The 11,699-nt window shown below is 40.4% G+C and overlaps 1 protein-coding gene across 3 annotated transcripts; it reads right to left on the reverse strand.

Moving 5' to 3' along the window:
- Positions 1-6,333: 6,333 nt before the first annotated feature.
- On the reverse strand, positions 6,334-11,253 carry LOC147839362 (uncharacterized). 3 transcript variants are annotated; one of them, XM_087298314.1, is made up of 2 exons: positions 11,130-11,253; positions 6,334-10,972 (listed from the first exon to the last, which is right to left on the reverse strand). In XM_087298314.1, exon 2 carries the CDS (start codon positions 10,959-10,961, stop codon positions 10,095-10,097), a length of 867 nt encoding a protein of 288 aa, XP_087154440.1. In that variant the 5' UTR covers positions 10,962-10,972; positions 11,130-11,253; the 3' UTR covers positions 6,334-10,094. The 3 variants fall into 3 exon arrangements, with proteins under 3 accessions (XP_087154440.1, XP_087154441.1, XP_087154442.1); XM_087298315.1 differs by lacking the exon at positions 11,130-11,253 and adding an exon at positions 11,074-11,110; XM_087298316.1 differs by lacking the exon at positions 11,130-11,253 and having other exon boundaries at positions 6,334-10,182; positions 10,285-11,110.
- Positions 11,254-11,699: the final 446 nt, after the last annotated feature.

Raw genomic sequence — 11,699 nt, forward strand, 5'->3', positions numbered from 1 at the left:
TTATAACAAATAGTAGGCAAATACAAAATAGTGTTCATATTCTCGTTTGGTCATCATGACCTTTCTATTGTTTGTTGTTAAAAACCCTAGCAAATTTAAGATGCCTCATATTTAACATTTAAACTATAAATATATAAAGTTCCAGTTAATGCAATTGTGGCTTAAATGTGCAATGTAACAAAAATAAAATAAATTGTGCCCATCAACAATGCTTCCTTTCCTCCTCCCCACCTCTTTGAAGAAAAGCTGCTTCTTTCACCACTGGGCCAATTTCATGGTTTACTGCCTCCCATGCGTTTCCTCGTGTTCTCTATGCAAAACACAGCATTGTTGGCAATGGAAATCAGGAACAGTCAGTAACTGCAGGTGTGGGTTTTATTCTTCACACTGAAACAGCGGATTGCTCTCCCTACAGTGTGGCACGTTTTACATCCCCACTTGTCCTCCACAGACGCCGCATAGCGTGGATAGAGATTGTGGGAGGCTGTGGGTGAAAAGGGAAAATTATACAGAGTCTAGCTCACTTGCTTATCTGGTATATAAATATTACATGCACTCTCTGCCTTTCCCATCACGACTCTGCTGCTTCCTGCTGTTCACGGCACCTGAAGTTGGCTAAAAGGAAACAGGCACTTTCCTTGAGCTGCTCAAGACTGAGAAGAGAGACCTTATCTGTGATTAAACCATAAAATTAAATAATATATAAAAACGCTCAACACACGTTGATGACCGTGGAGTCAATCAATCGATTGAGAGAAGTGAACAAGTTTAGAAAAGTTTGATAAATTCTCAGACATTTCTTTGTTATTTAAACCTAATTAGGCTTTACTTAAGGAATCATTGATGATAATAAAATGGGGAATCATCCTGTGGATTAGTTTAGGACTAGCTTCTTTGACATCTCTTTAAAAGCCTTTTGATTTTTTGTTTTTGACTGTTGTATCGTTGAAGTAACTGAACTGAACTGTAATGTGGTCAAATCCTGCCTGGATCTAATTTATCCATGCAATTCCCTTATTACAGGGGTGCCCAAATTCAGTCCTGGACGGCCAGTGTCCTACAAAGTTTAGACACATCTGGGCTGGCTCACCAAGCTCTTACTAGGCTTTCTAGAAACATCCTTGCAGGTGTGTTGAGGTAAGTTGAAGCTAAAATCTCCAGGACATCGGCCCTCCAGGACAGAGTTTGCCTTAAAATAACTCCACACCTTAGAACATGGGTCTCAAACTCAATTCTTGGAGGGCCGCACAGTTTTAAGCTGCGGTCACACTAGAGTTCAAGCATGTGAAATTCTGTAGTATGATGCTGCGAAAAGTGGCGGGACTAAACAAGATTACTAGACATTTAAAAAAGTGAGTCATTGGTCCATATTTAAAATGTCTGTCCAGAGAGGTCATGTTTTGATCCTTGATTGGTCTCATGCAGTCAAGTGATGTGATTTCGCAGGTCAGAGTTCACCAAGCTTGAACTTTCTAACGCAGCGAACTGCGAAACTTGTCGCACAAGCTTGTGTTTCTGGTCTGATGCATTTGCGTGCGTATGAATGGAAGTCTAAGGGGAGAAAAGTGCAGTGTGACCGCAGCTTCGCTCCAACCCTAATCAAACACAGCTGATTCAAATAATCGAGGTGTTCGAAATCCATGCTTTAGAATGTTCTTCAGCCAATCAAAATCCATCATTTAACAGCCCCCATAGTATAGACGAATTACCAAACTACGTCACACATGACGTCACACAGTTTCCCGGTTGCAAAAAGAGACAATAGCAAACATGTACTGTTGTGGGGTAGGATGCCAAATTCGAGTCCAAATATAGAAAACTTAACTTTTACCGTACACCACACTGCTTTTAATGCCAACCGCAGAGATCTTTGGCTAAAAGGAAGCTGAATGAAGTGACAATGCAATTAGAAATGCTTGACTCTGCAGTTCTCATTTTATATCAGGTAAGTTCATGCTGAATTATACACATTACTCATTTCTGATAGCAGCAATGATTTTAGCAAAAACAGTTAAATATGGTTAATTAAATTGCAGACTCTGAATGCTGAGAATGAAACGTGAAAGTGTAAGTTCACATACCCTGCCATACAGGTGCCGTCTACTTTCAGAATGCAGTCTTTTTGCTTGTTAATGATTAATTACCCAAGCCGTACAGTTCCGTCTATTTTCCTTGTGTTTGGCTAAGCAGAACCTTGGTTTTTAGTACTACAAAGTTTTGAATCTGGTAGTCATGGAACATTATTTCTTGCAAATGACCACATAGAACAACATTGTTGGCATCCAAAGACTTGTACGCCTTTAACTTCTCTCTTGTAAAATCACTTGGTGTTTCAATGAGATAGTTGTTTGTTTGGGGCTGGATGCCTGGCCATTTCGTCTTATCCAATATCCACCTGTCAAATCTGGACTTGTCAGATGAATGCCGCTCACTTTTTATTGTTAATTTTGCAGAATCTGGGTGATGAGCTGTTATAATACGCTGAAAGCCTTATGTAAATAATATATATAATATGTAATCAATATAACTTAATTGTAAGACAACAACAAACTCTGTACCGCATCGGATGTCATTCCCTCGCAGTAATGCTAGTAAACACTCCCTGTTTTTTTCTGTCACCTTGCTGCGCACGCAACTTGAATATTTACAAACATGGTGATTCGTCTATAAGAAACACTATTTGCTATCAATCAATGAGTTATATGTGATCTAACAGTCATGTATGCACCCACAGAATCAGTCAGATATGGAGGCTCCGCTCAGTCAATTCAAGTCAGGTACAATGTTTCAGACCAGGTTGCCCAATTCACCTCTATGTTTCTGAATTATTCAGTTCGATCTTGAAACAATAATTGCTACAAGCTACTAAGACTTCACTTAAATGCTCTCAATTTAGTTTGGACAAGCATTTAAAGCCCAATTCTTGATTGATTGACTCTTGGATTCATTTACTGATTAATTAATTCCCTGAATTAATTAATTTTATTTACATTGACACCTCTCTGATCAGTTTAAACTCATACTGTTAACTGTACTGAACTGATTCAGTCAAGTGAGTCATTTATGACTGAAATGTTTTGATCAATTCAGTCTCAAAGTGGTTCCATAAATTCACTGTCAAAATAATGCAGTAATGGTAGTGATGGTGAAGAAATGACAGGTCAATGAGCATAATATTCTTACTCTAAAGACTCAAGTCACTATAACAAATCTGTACATACAATTCAACATTCTGATTTTTTGACAAACTGCATCTCTGTTTAATGTTTATCGTCTTTTTAAATATTTATTTTGTGTTGTCACTTTATGTACACTGGAAGCTTCTGTAGCCAAAACAAAGTCATTGAGTGTGTGAAGCACACTTTGCAATAAAACCGATTCTGATTCTAATTCTGATGATCACTATGTTGACAAATGCCTTTGACAAATACATTGCTGTTCAATATGTTTTGTATTATGCACACCTAAAAAATAAATCATCAGTAACCCAATCCATATTTGATTTTATTGTTTTTTTTTCCAGCATCAGCTAAAGCATTTGAAATGGAGAGATGGTGGCAGTGGCGTCTTCACTCTCACACATGGAAAATCTTATTGTTGCCCACCTCAGGTCTGCGTCTTGTCGGTTACTATGACAACCACACCACGTAGTGCCAGCCCGAGAGGATGAAGGGGGAAGCTCATGCATAAAAGAAGAGAGTGTGTGTGTGTGTGGAGTCTCAAAGAGCTTGTCATAACATCTAGTATTATCTATCCACAAAGAGTCAGATGTTTGTGATCTCTGGATCATAATCAGATGTTTCGAATTAACCTGGTTTATGAAGTATCTTGGGTTAAAATGCAAAGGCCTAAATTCTGATGTTGTGTTGTTGACCATAACGGTCTAATTTTATGTTAATGTATTAGGTCTCAAATATTTTATAAGTCAATTTGAATTTTCCTAGCTTTAAGTTTGTGTTGAATCACAACATACACGTTGTAACAAGGAGTCTGACACAGAGGGATCCATTTGCAGTATATTTATTTAACACAGTTTAATAACAAGCACACAGTATGCACTAGTGTGCGAACTCACATCAAATGCAGTAATATAAGGTCGATAGGCTGGCAATCAAGGATCGTGATAGCAGGCATGGGTCAGAGGCAGGAAGCGTGGGTCAAAGTTGATGTACAATGCAGGGTTCGAGGCAGGTGGCAGGCAAGGCAAGGCAAGGCAAGGCAAGGCAAGGCAAGGCAAGGCAAGGGACAGTCCAGGTTAAAACGAGGAGATCAGGCAAGGATAAGGTACACTCAGAAATGTCAGCCAGGCAGAACAAAACTTCGCACTGGAGTGAGTGTTTGGGCTGCTTATATGAGTGTGTGGGCGGGTGATCAGTGTAATGTGCAGCAGGTGTGTTGCAATCAGTGTCTGAGAGGATGATGTAATGTTAATAGTCCGGTGATGATGACCTCTGTTGGCCAGCGAGGGGAACGACTGGGACCGAGTCGGTGACACACGTCAATTTCAGAGTTATAACTGTTATAGGGATAGTTTGCCTAGAAACGAAAATTCTGTCATCATTTATTTACTTGTTCTAAACTTATTTGAGTTTATTTTCAACACAAGGGGAGATAGACAGTATAATCTTGGACAACAAAAAAGAAAAAATGACTCCCATAGGCTACTGGTTTCCAGCGTTTTTCAAAATATCTTAGTTTGGATCCAACAAAAACAAAGAAACTCATAAAGGATTGGAACAAACTGAGGATGAGTAAATGGTGAGGAGATTTTCACTTTTGGATGAACTACCCCAGCAGGCACACAACATCATAAGACCTTAACACTAGGTTAGATTTAGGTCATGACGTCAGGTGACCAAAATTCAATGTCTAGTCAGTGTCTAAGGACAACGTTATTTTGATGTCCAATAACGACGTCAAATTACGTTGATATTTGGTTGCTTTTAGGTTGTGTTGAAAAGTGACCATAATCCTGCTGATAGATGTCATATTGGTAACGCCCACGCAATGTCAAGGTGTAACATGATTAGACGTTGATATTAGGTTGATTTTAGGTTAGACGTATGACATTGACGTCGGCCTGATGTTGGGTTCTGACGCCAACACGATTTTTATTTCCAAACAAAATGGAAACAACAGGTACAACGTCAATATGACATCATGTTGACGTCCTGTGCTTGCAGGCACTACAACTTTAATGTTGTAACATTTGGGTTGGGTCAGACTGAAATAAAAAAAATACATGTTTAATATTCCACTTATTAAGTATTTTATTCCAGGCAACAAAAAGTACTTGAACTTTATGTTTTTAATTTTAGATTCATGCTGTGAACATAATCTTCTTAATGCTGCAGATTATCTAATGATCAGGTTCACACTTGCTTTATTTATTAATTATTATTATTATTATTATCAATCCGGAAAATTCTACTTCCAAGTCAAACGTGTCTGGGCCTATATTTGTTATTCCCTTAAGAGTCTTTATTTACACACAGATAGGCTGCATATATTTCTGTGAATCCACATTTAATATAGCACCCTAGGGTATAGGATAAACAAGTGGAGTGTGTATACTCGCAGGTAATCTTCAGTCCATCTAAGGGCGAGGCTACACTTGTTCACACAGACAGCAGACTGTAGTTCCTCCCATCTCTGTGGAATAAATGACCTCATCCATCATTAGTCACTGTCCTGTCAGCAGACCTGCTGTTTACTCAGCCTGTCAGCGTCATAGTGATAAAAGCTCCACATAGTTCCCCTTTTTGAAATACTTATGGCACATTTTTCTATATACGTTTGCTTACATGACATAGACAGTAAGCTTAACATCCCTGGAACACTAAAGCTCAATATACTTATTAGATCCCTTGGATCAATGAACTGCTCTGATGCTTGTTTTCAATGCTTAAGCCATCCAGATGGCTATTTTTCAGAGCTTCTCTACAAATAAAAGACTCAAGACTTTTCTACTTTTTTGGGCATCAGAGTTAGACCAGTAATTGACTGACTGACATTGCTCCACCAGCACCATTATAATACACTGCGCTCAGCAGAAAGGAATGAGCCATTTCCAGTACCCCGGGATGACCTTTGAAATCCCGCTGACTCCTTGAGCTTCTGAGGAGAGTGATTCACTTTCTACGATTATTGGACTTGTTCATCAATATGCTTGCTGTGAAACGATTTCTAAATTTACGGTAACATTTAGAACCAAGTCAAACATGCATTGGCATCATATATCACATATATTATCACAAATATTTTGTGACAGAACCTACTGACCATCTAAAACAATGACATGTGCTGAGTTAAATGCATTCATTGAATGTTCAATTCAATTCAATTCAGCTTTATTTGTATAGCGCTTTTACAATGTAGATTGTGTCAAAGCAGCTTCACATAAATGGTCATAGTAATTGGAACAGTGTGGTTCAGGTTTTAGTGTTTAAGTTCAGTTCAGTTCAGTTTAGCTCTGTTCAGTGTGATTTAATCATTACTGAGAGTTCAAACACTGAAGAGCAAATTCAACGATGCGTAGCTCTACCAATCCTGAACCATGCGAGGCAGTGGCGACAGCGGAGAGGGAAAAAAAACTTCACCTGATGGGAGTGAAGAAAAAAAACCTTGAGAGAACCAGACTCAGTTGGGCACGACCATTTTAATTTCTCCGCTGGCCAAAAGTCTTGTGCAGAACTTCATTCGCCGTGGTTTATGCTGGAAGATGGCCTCAATGAAGACTCGTCTGTCCCTGGAGCGTCGCTGGAATCAGACTCATGTTCTCCACTCCCCACGACCATCAGCGCAGCAGCAGCTCAGGATATGGCCTGGTCCCGGATATGGAATCCTTGGGATCATCACGTCGCTGGTCTTGGATCCAATCAGTGACTCCGCCTAATCTGAGGACCTCGGGATGAGTATCCCCAGGTGAAAATAGAGAATAAAGAGAATAATTAGCGTAGCTGCTGTTCATAGTGTATATAAGCAAGATGTAGAAGCCAGTGTGGAACCTGCTAGGTGATGCACTGAGTGTATGCTTTACTAAACAGATAGGTCTTTAATCTAGTTTTGAACTGGGAGAGTGTGTCTGAGCCTCGGACATTACCAGGAAGGCTATTCCAGAGTGTAGGAGCCATGAAAGAGAAGGCTCGACCTCCTTTACTTGATTTTGCTATTCTAGGTACTACCAGAAGCCCTGAACTTTGAGATCTTAAGGAGCGAGTTGGTTCGTAGCGAGACAGAAGGTTGGTTAGATAAACAGGAGCTAGATTATTTAGAGCTTTATAGGTGAGAAGTAATATTTTAAATTCAATACGAAATTTAACAGGCAGCCAGTGTAAGGAGGATAAAATTGGGGTTATATGATCATATTTTCTAGACCTGGTCAGAACTCTGGCTGCTGCATTTTGCACTAATTGAAGTTTGTTAATAGAGGATGCTGGGCAGCCAGCAAATAGAGCATTACAGTAATCCAGTCTCGAAGTCATAAAAGCATGGACTAGCTTTTCTGCATCTGAGATGGATAGCATATTTCGTAATTTAGCGATATTTCTCAGATGAAAGAAGGCAGTTTTTGTGACATGGGATATATGGTTTTTAAAAGTTAGATTGCTGTCTAATATGACACCCAGATCTTTTATAGTAGAGCTAAAGCTAACTTTGTATCCTTCTAATTGTAAATTGAGTTGCGAGATCTGCTGTGTGCAAGATTTAGGCCCAATAAGTAATAATTCTGTTTTGTCTGAGTTTAAGAGAAGAAAATTGTTGGTCATCCAGTCTTTGATGTCTTTGATACACTCAGTTAGTTTAGAAAGTTCAGACGTCTCGTCAGGTTTAGTGGAAATATATAATTGAGTATCATCTGCATAGCAGTGAAAGCTGATCCCATGTCTTCTAATAATGTCTCCCATAGGTAGCATGTAAATTGTAAACAGTAAAGGGCCTAAAACTGATCCTTGAGGCACCCCATACTTTACTGGGCAGATTTGTGAAGGCTGTCCATTAAGATTTACAAACTGGTAGCGGTCAGTTAAGTATGACTTAAACCATTGTAGAGCCTGTCCCTGGACACCTGTAGACTTTAAGCGATTTATGAGGATATTGTGGTCAATGGTATCAAATGCCGCACTAAGATCGAGTAAAACTAATAGCGAGACGCACCCTCGGTCAGCAGCTAAGAGTAAATCGTTGGTTATTTTCACTAAGGCGGTTTCTGTACTGTGGTGAGCCCTGAAACCTGACTGAAACACTTCAAAAATATTGTTCGTCTGCAGAAAAGAGCATAATTGAGTGGAAACAACTTTTTCTAGTATTTTAGACATAAATGGAAGATTTGAAATAGGCCTATAGTTAGCTAAGTTGTTGGTGTCTAGTTGCGGTTTCTTAATAATAGGCTTAATAACAGCTAGCTTGTAAGAGTTTGGAACATGGCCTATAGATAAAGAAGAGTTGATAATGTTAAGAAGAGGTTCTCCTATAGCAGGTAGCAGCTCTTTCAGTAATTTTGTTGGAATTGAGTCCAGCATACACGTAGCTGGTTTAGAGCTATTTATAATTTTCACTAACTCTTCATGTTCTATGATTTTGAAGCAGTGTAGGTTATTATTATGATTTAATGAAATATTTACAGGATTTGGAGTATAAGCCGGTGCAGAAAGTTTGGCATCTCCTATTTTCTGTCTAAAGCCTTTTATTTTATTACTGAAAAAATTCATGAAGTCATCACTACTAATTTGCGGTGGAGTAGTTTGTTCCAAGGATGACCGATTATTTGCTAATTTAGAGATGGTGTTAAATAAAAATCTAGGATTGGTATGATTATTTTCTATCAGTTTGCGCAGGTGCTCGGTCCTGGCAGATTTTAGAGCCCTCCTATAGCTGGACATACTGTCTTTGTACGCAATTCTAAAGACCTCTAAATTAGTTTTTTTCCATTTACGTTCCAGGGCGCGGGTTGCTGTTTTGAGCGCACGAGTATGACTATTATACCATGGTATAGTTTTAATCTCTCTAGCCTTTTTTAATTTTATGGGTGCCACAGTATTTAGTGTGCTAGTAAAGATGGCATCCATACTGCTGGTTACTACATCAAGATCATTTGAGTTTGCGGGTGCATTACGAAATAGAGAGAGATCAGGTAAGTTATTTATAAATTCATCTTTAGTTGACGGAACAATAGTTCTACTAGGGCGGAGTATTGGAGCGGGTTTGCTGATTTCAGGTAAACATAGCTTATATAGTAAGAGGTAGTGATCTGTAATATCATCACTTTGTGGTATAATGTCTACGTCAATAACCTCGATTCCATAAGACAGAATTAGATCTAATGTATGCTTTAAGCGATGGGTTGGACCCACAACGTTTTGCTTTATCCCAAGTGAGTGTATTAAATCCATAAACGCGAGCCCTAATGTATCATTAGCGTCATCTATGTGGATGTTAAAGTCACCTACAATTAGCATTTTATCAGTTTTGACTAGTAAGTCAGAAATAAAATCAGAAAATTCTTTTAGAAATTTGACATAGGGTCCTGGGGGTCTATATATGGTGATTAAAGCGAGAGATAACATAGGTTTTTGTATAGTATCTGGAAGCTGAACATTAAGCGATAATACTTCAAAGGAGCTAAACATAAGTCCGTTTCTCTGTTTAATATTAAGGAAATCACTAAAGATTGATGCAACTCCACCACCACGACCAGTTTGACGAGCCTCATGTTTATATAAGAATCCTGGAGGAGTTGCTTCATTTAAGCTAATATAGTCATTTTGTTTCAGCCAGGTTTCAGTGAGACAGAGTGCATTAAGATTGTTTTCTGTTATTATTTCATTAATGATAAGTGCTTTAGGTGCAAGTGACCTGATGTTTAGGAGACCAAGTTTTACGAAATTTGTATTTTCACTTTCTACTGGTTTTTCTGGTTTGATTCTTACTAGATTTTTCCTGGAGCACACAGTACGTTTATTTCTTAATCTAATAATACGAGGAACAGACACAGTCTCTATAGGATTCGCCAGATATGCGTTACTGATGTTTAAGTGGGGTGAACAAGAGTCTAGGTGGCTATAGTGTGAATTTTGTGAATTTTTACCTGCTAGTCAGATGGTGCGAAGTAGTCTGGAGATGTTGTCCGACAGGAGTTCAGCTCCGGCTCGACTGGGGTGCAGGCCGTCAGGACGGAAGAGCCTAGGACGCTCCCAGAAAAGATTCCAGTTATTAGCAAAGAGCAATTTCTGTTCTTTACACCATGTTATTAGCCATTCATTCAAAGCTAAAAGTCTACTGAACCTTTCATTTCCTCGGCGGTAGGTAGGAAGCGGCCCAGAAACGATGATCTGCGTGGCGGGCGAGGTGCGTCGAACCGTCTCGATCAGGCTCCTGAAGTCCTTCTTCAGGATCTCCGACTGCCGGAGCCCGGTGTCGTTTGTCCCCACGTGGAGGACAACGGCACCAGGGCTCTCGGCAGCGCCCAGGATGGTTGGAATCTGTGTAGAAATATTTTTCACACGGGCACCAGGAAAGCAGAAAGTACGTACTTTATTACCTTTTGAGGAGGCGGCACGGACGTGACGAACGATCGAGTCACCGATGATGGCCACATCGGGACCCGACTCGCGGAGAGGGGAGAAGCGGTTCTCCGTGGAGATCTCGAACACAGGCGGAGACGTTCTGCCCCGGGATCTGGGAAGCACCTTGCGCGGCTGCACCCAGGCGCCGTGGTAGCCGGGTGTCGGCGTGAACGACGCCTGGCTGAGCCGCGCCCCGGGTGCGCTGGGCCTGGACAGAGAAGGACGCGGGGTTGAGGTAGAGGGAATGATGTTGTTGTAATTTCCACGTACCTTAGGTGATGAGACGGCCTTAGCATTAGGTACGGCTAGAAGCCGTTCCCGTAGCCGCGACCGTCTTACCACCAGCGCGCGGATCTGGGACTCCACTTCTTCCAGCTCCAGCTCCAACGCCTCCATCGATGCTTCTCCTGCACACAAGGACAGAGACGGAAGCGACATTTTACGGGGTAAAGAGCAAAGCCAGTAAGTCAAAAGTGTATGGTTAAAGAGGTCGGTAGCTTTAGCTGACCAGCGGCGCTAGCAGGCTAAAGCTACAAACAACAGGCGGATGCTCGAGGGACAGACCGTTTTTAAAGCAGCTTTGTTTGTATAAATGTATTAAGGGTTTGGTCACCCTAAGTAGGAGAGACAAATACTTAGCGAATGAGGAAGAATTTAATGATTAAGATTTAAATTGCGAGTAAATAGCAAGTGTGTGTTTTGTTTAGAAGTATAGGTTTGGTCTTAGAATGGACAGTTTTAAGAATTGTGTTCATTCATTCATTTTCTTTTTGGCTCAGTCCATTATTAATCTGGGGTCGCCACAGCGGTTTGAACCGCCAACTTGTTCGGCATATGTTTTACGCATGCGAATGGCGTTCCAGCTGCAACCCATCACTGGGAAACATCCATACACACTCATTACACTACAGACATTTAACTTACCCAATTCACATATAGTGCATGTCTTTGGACTTGTTGGGGAAAGTGAAACACCTGGAGGAAACCCACGCGTACATAGGGAGAACATGCAAACTCCACACAGAAATGCCAACTGAACCAGCCAAGGCTCAAACCAGTGACCTTCTTGCTGTGAGGCAATCATGCTACCCACTGCACCACCATGACGCCTAAGGACAAGGACAACTTTTATGA

The sequence above is a fragment of the Danio rerio genome, chromosome 20, assembly GCF_052040795.2.
Source record: "Danio rerio strain M-AB ecotype USA chromosome 20, GRCz13ab, whole genome shotgun sequence".
In the NCBI taxonomy this organism is placed as follows: domain Eukaryota; kingdom Metazoa; phylum Chordata; class Actinopteri; order Cypriniformes; family Danionidae; genus Danio; species Danio rerio.

Bases quoted from the DNA above. Each gene is read 5' to 3' on its own strand.
- LOC147839362 (XM_087298314.1), bottom strand. From the start codon at position 10,961: ATGGAGGCGTTGGAGCTGGAGCTGGAAGAAGTGGAGTCCCAGATCCGC.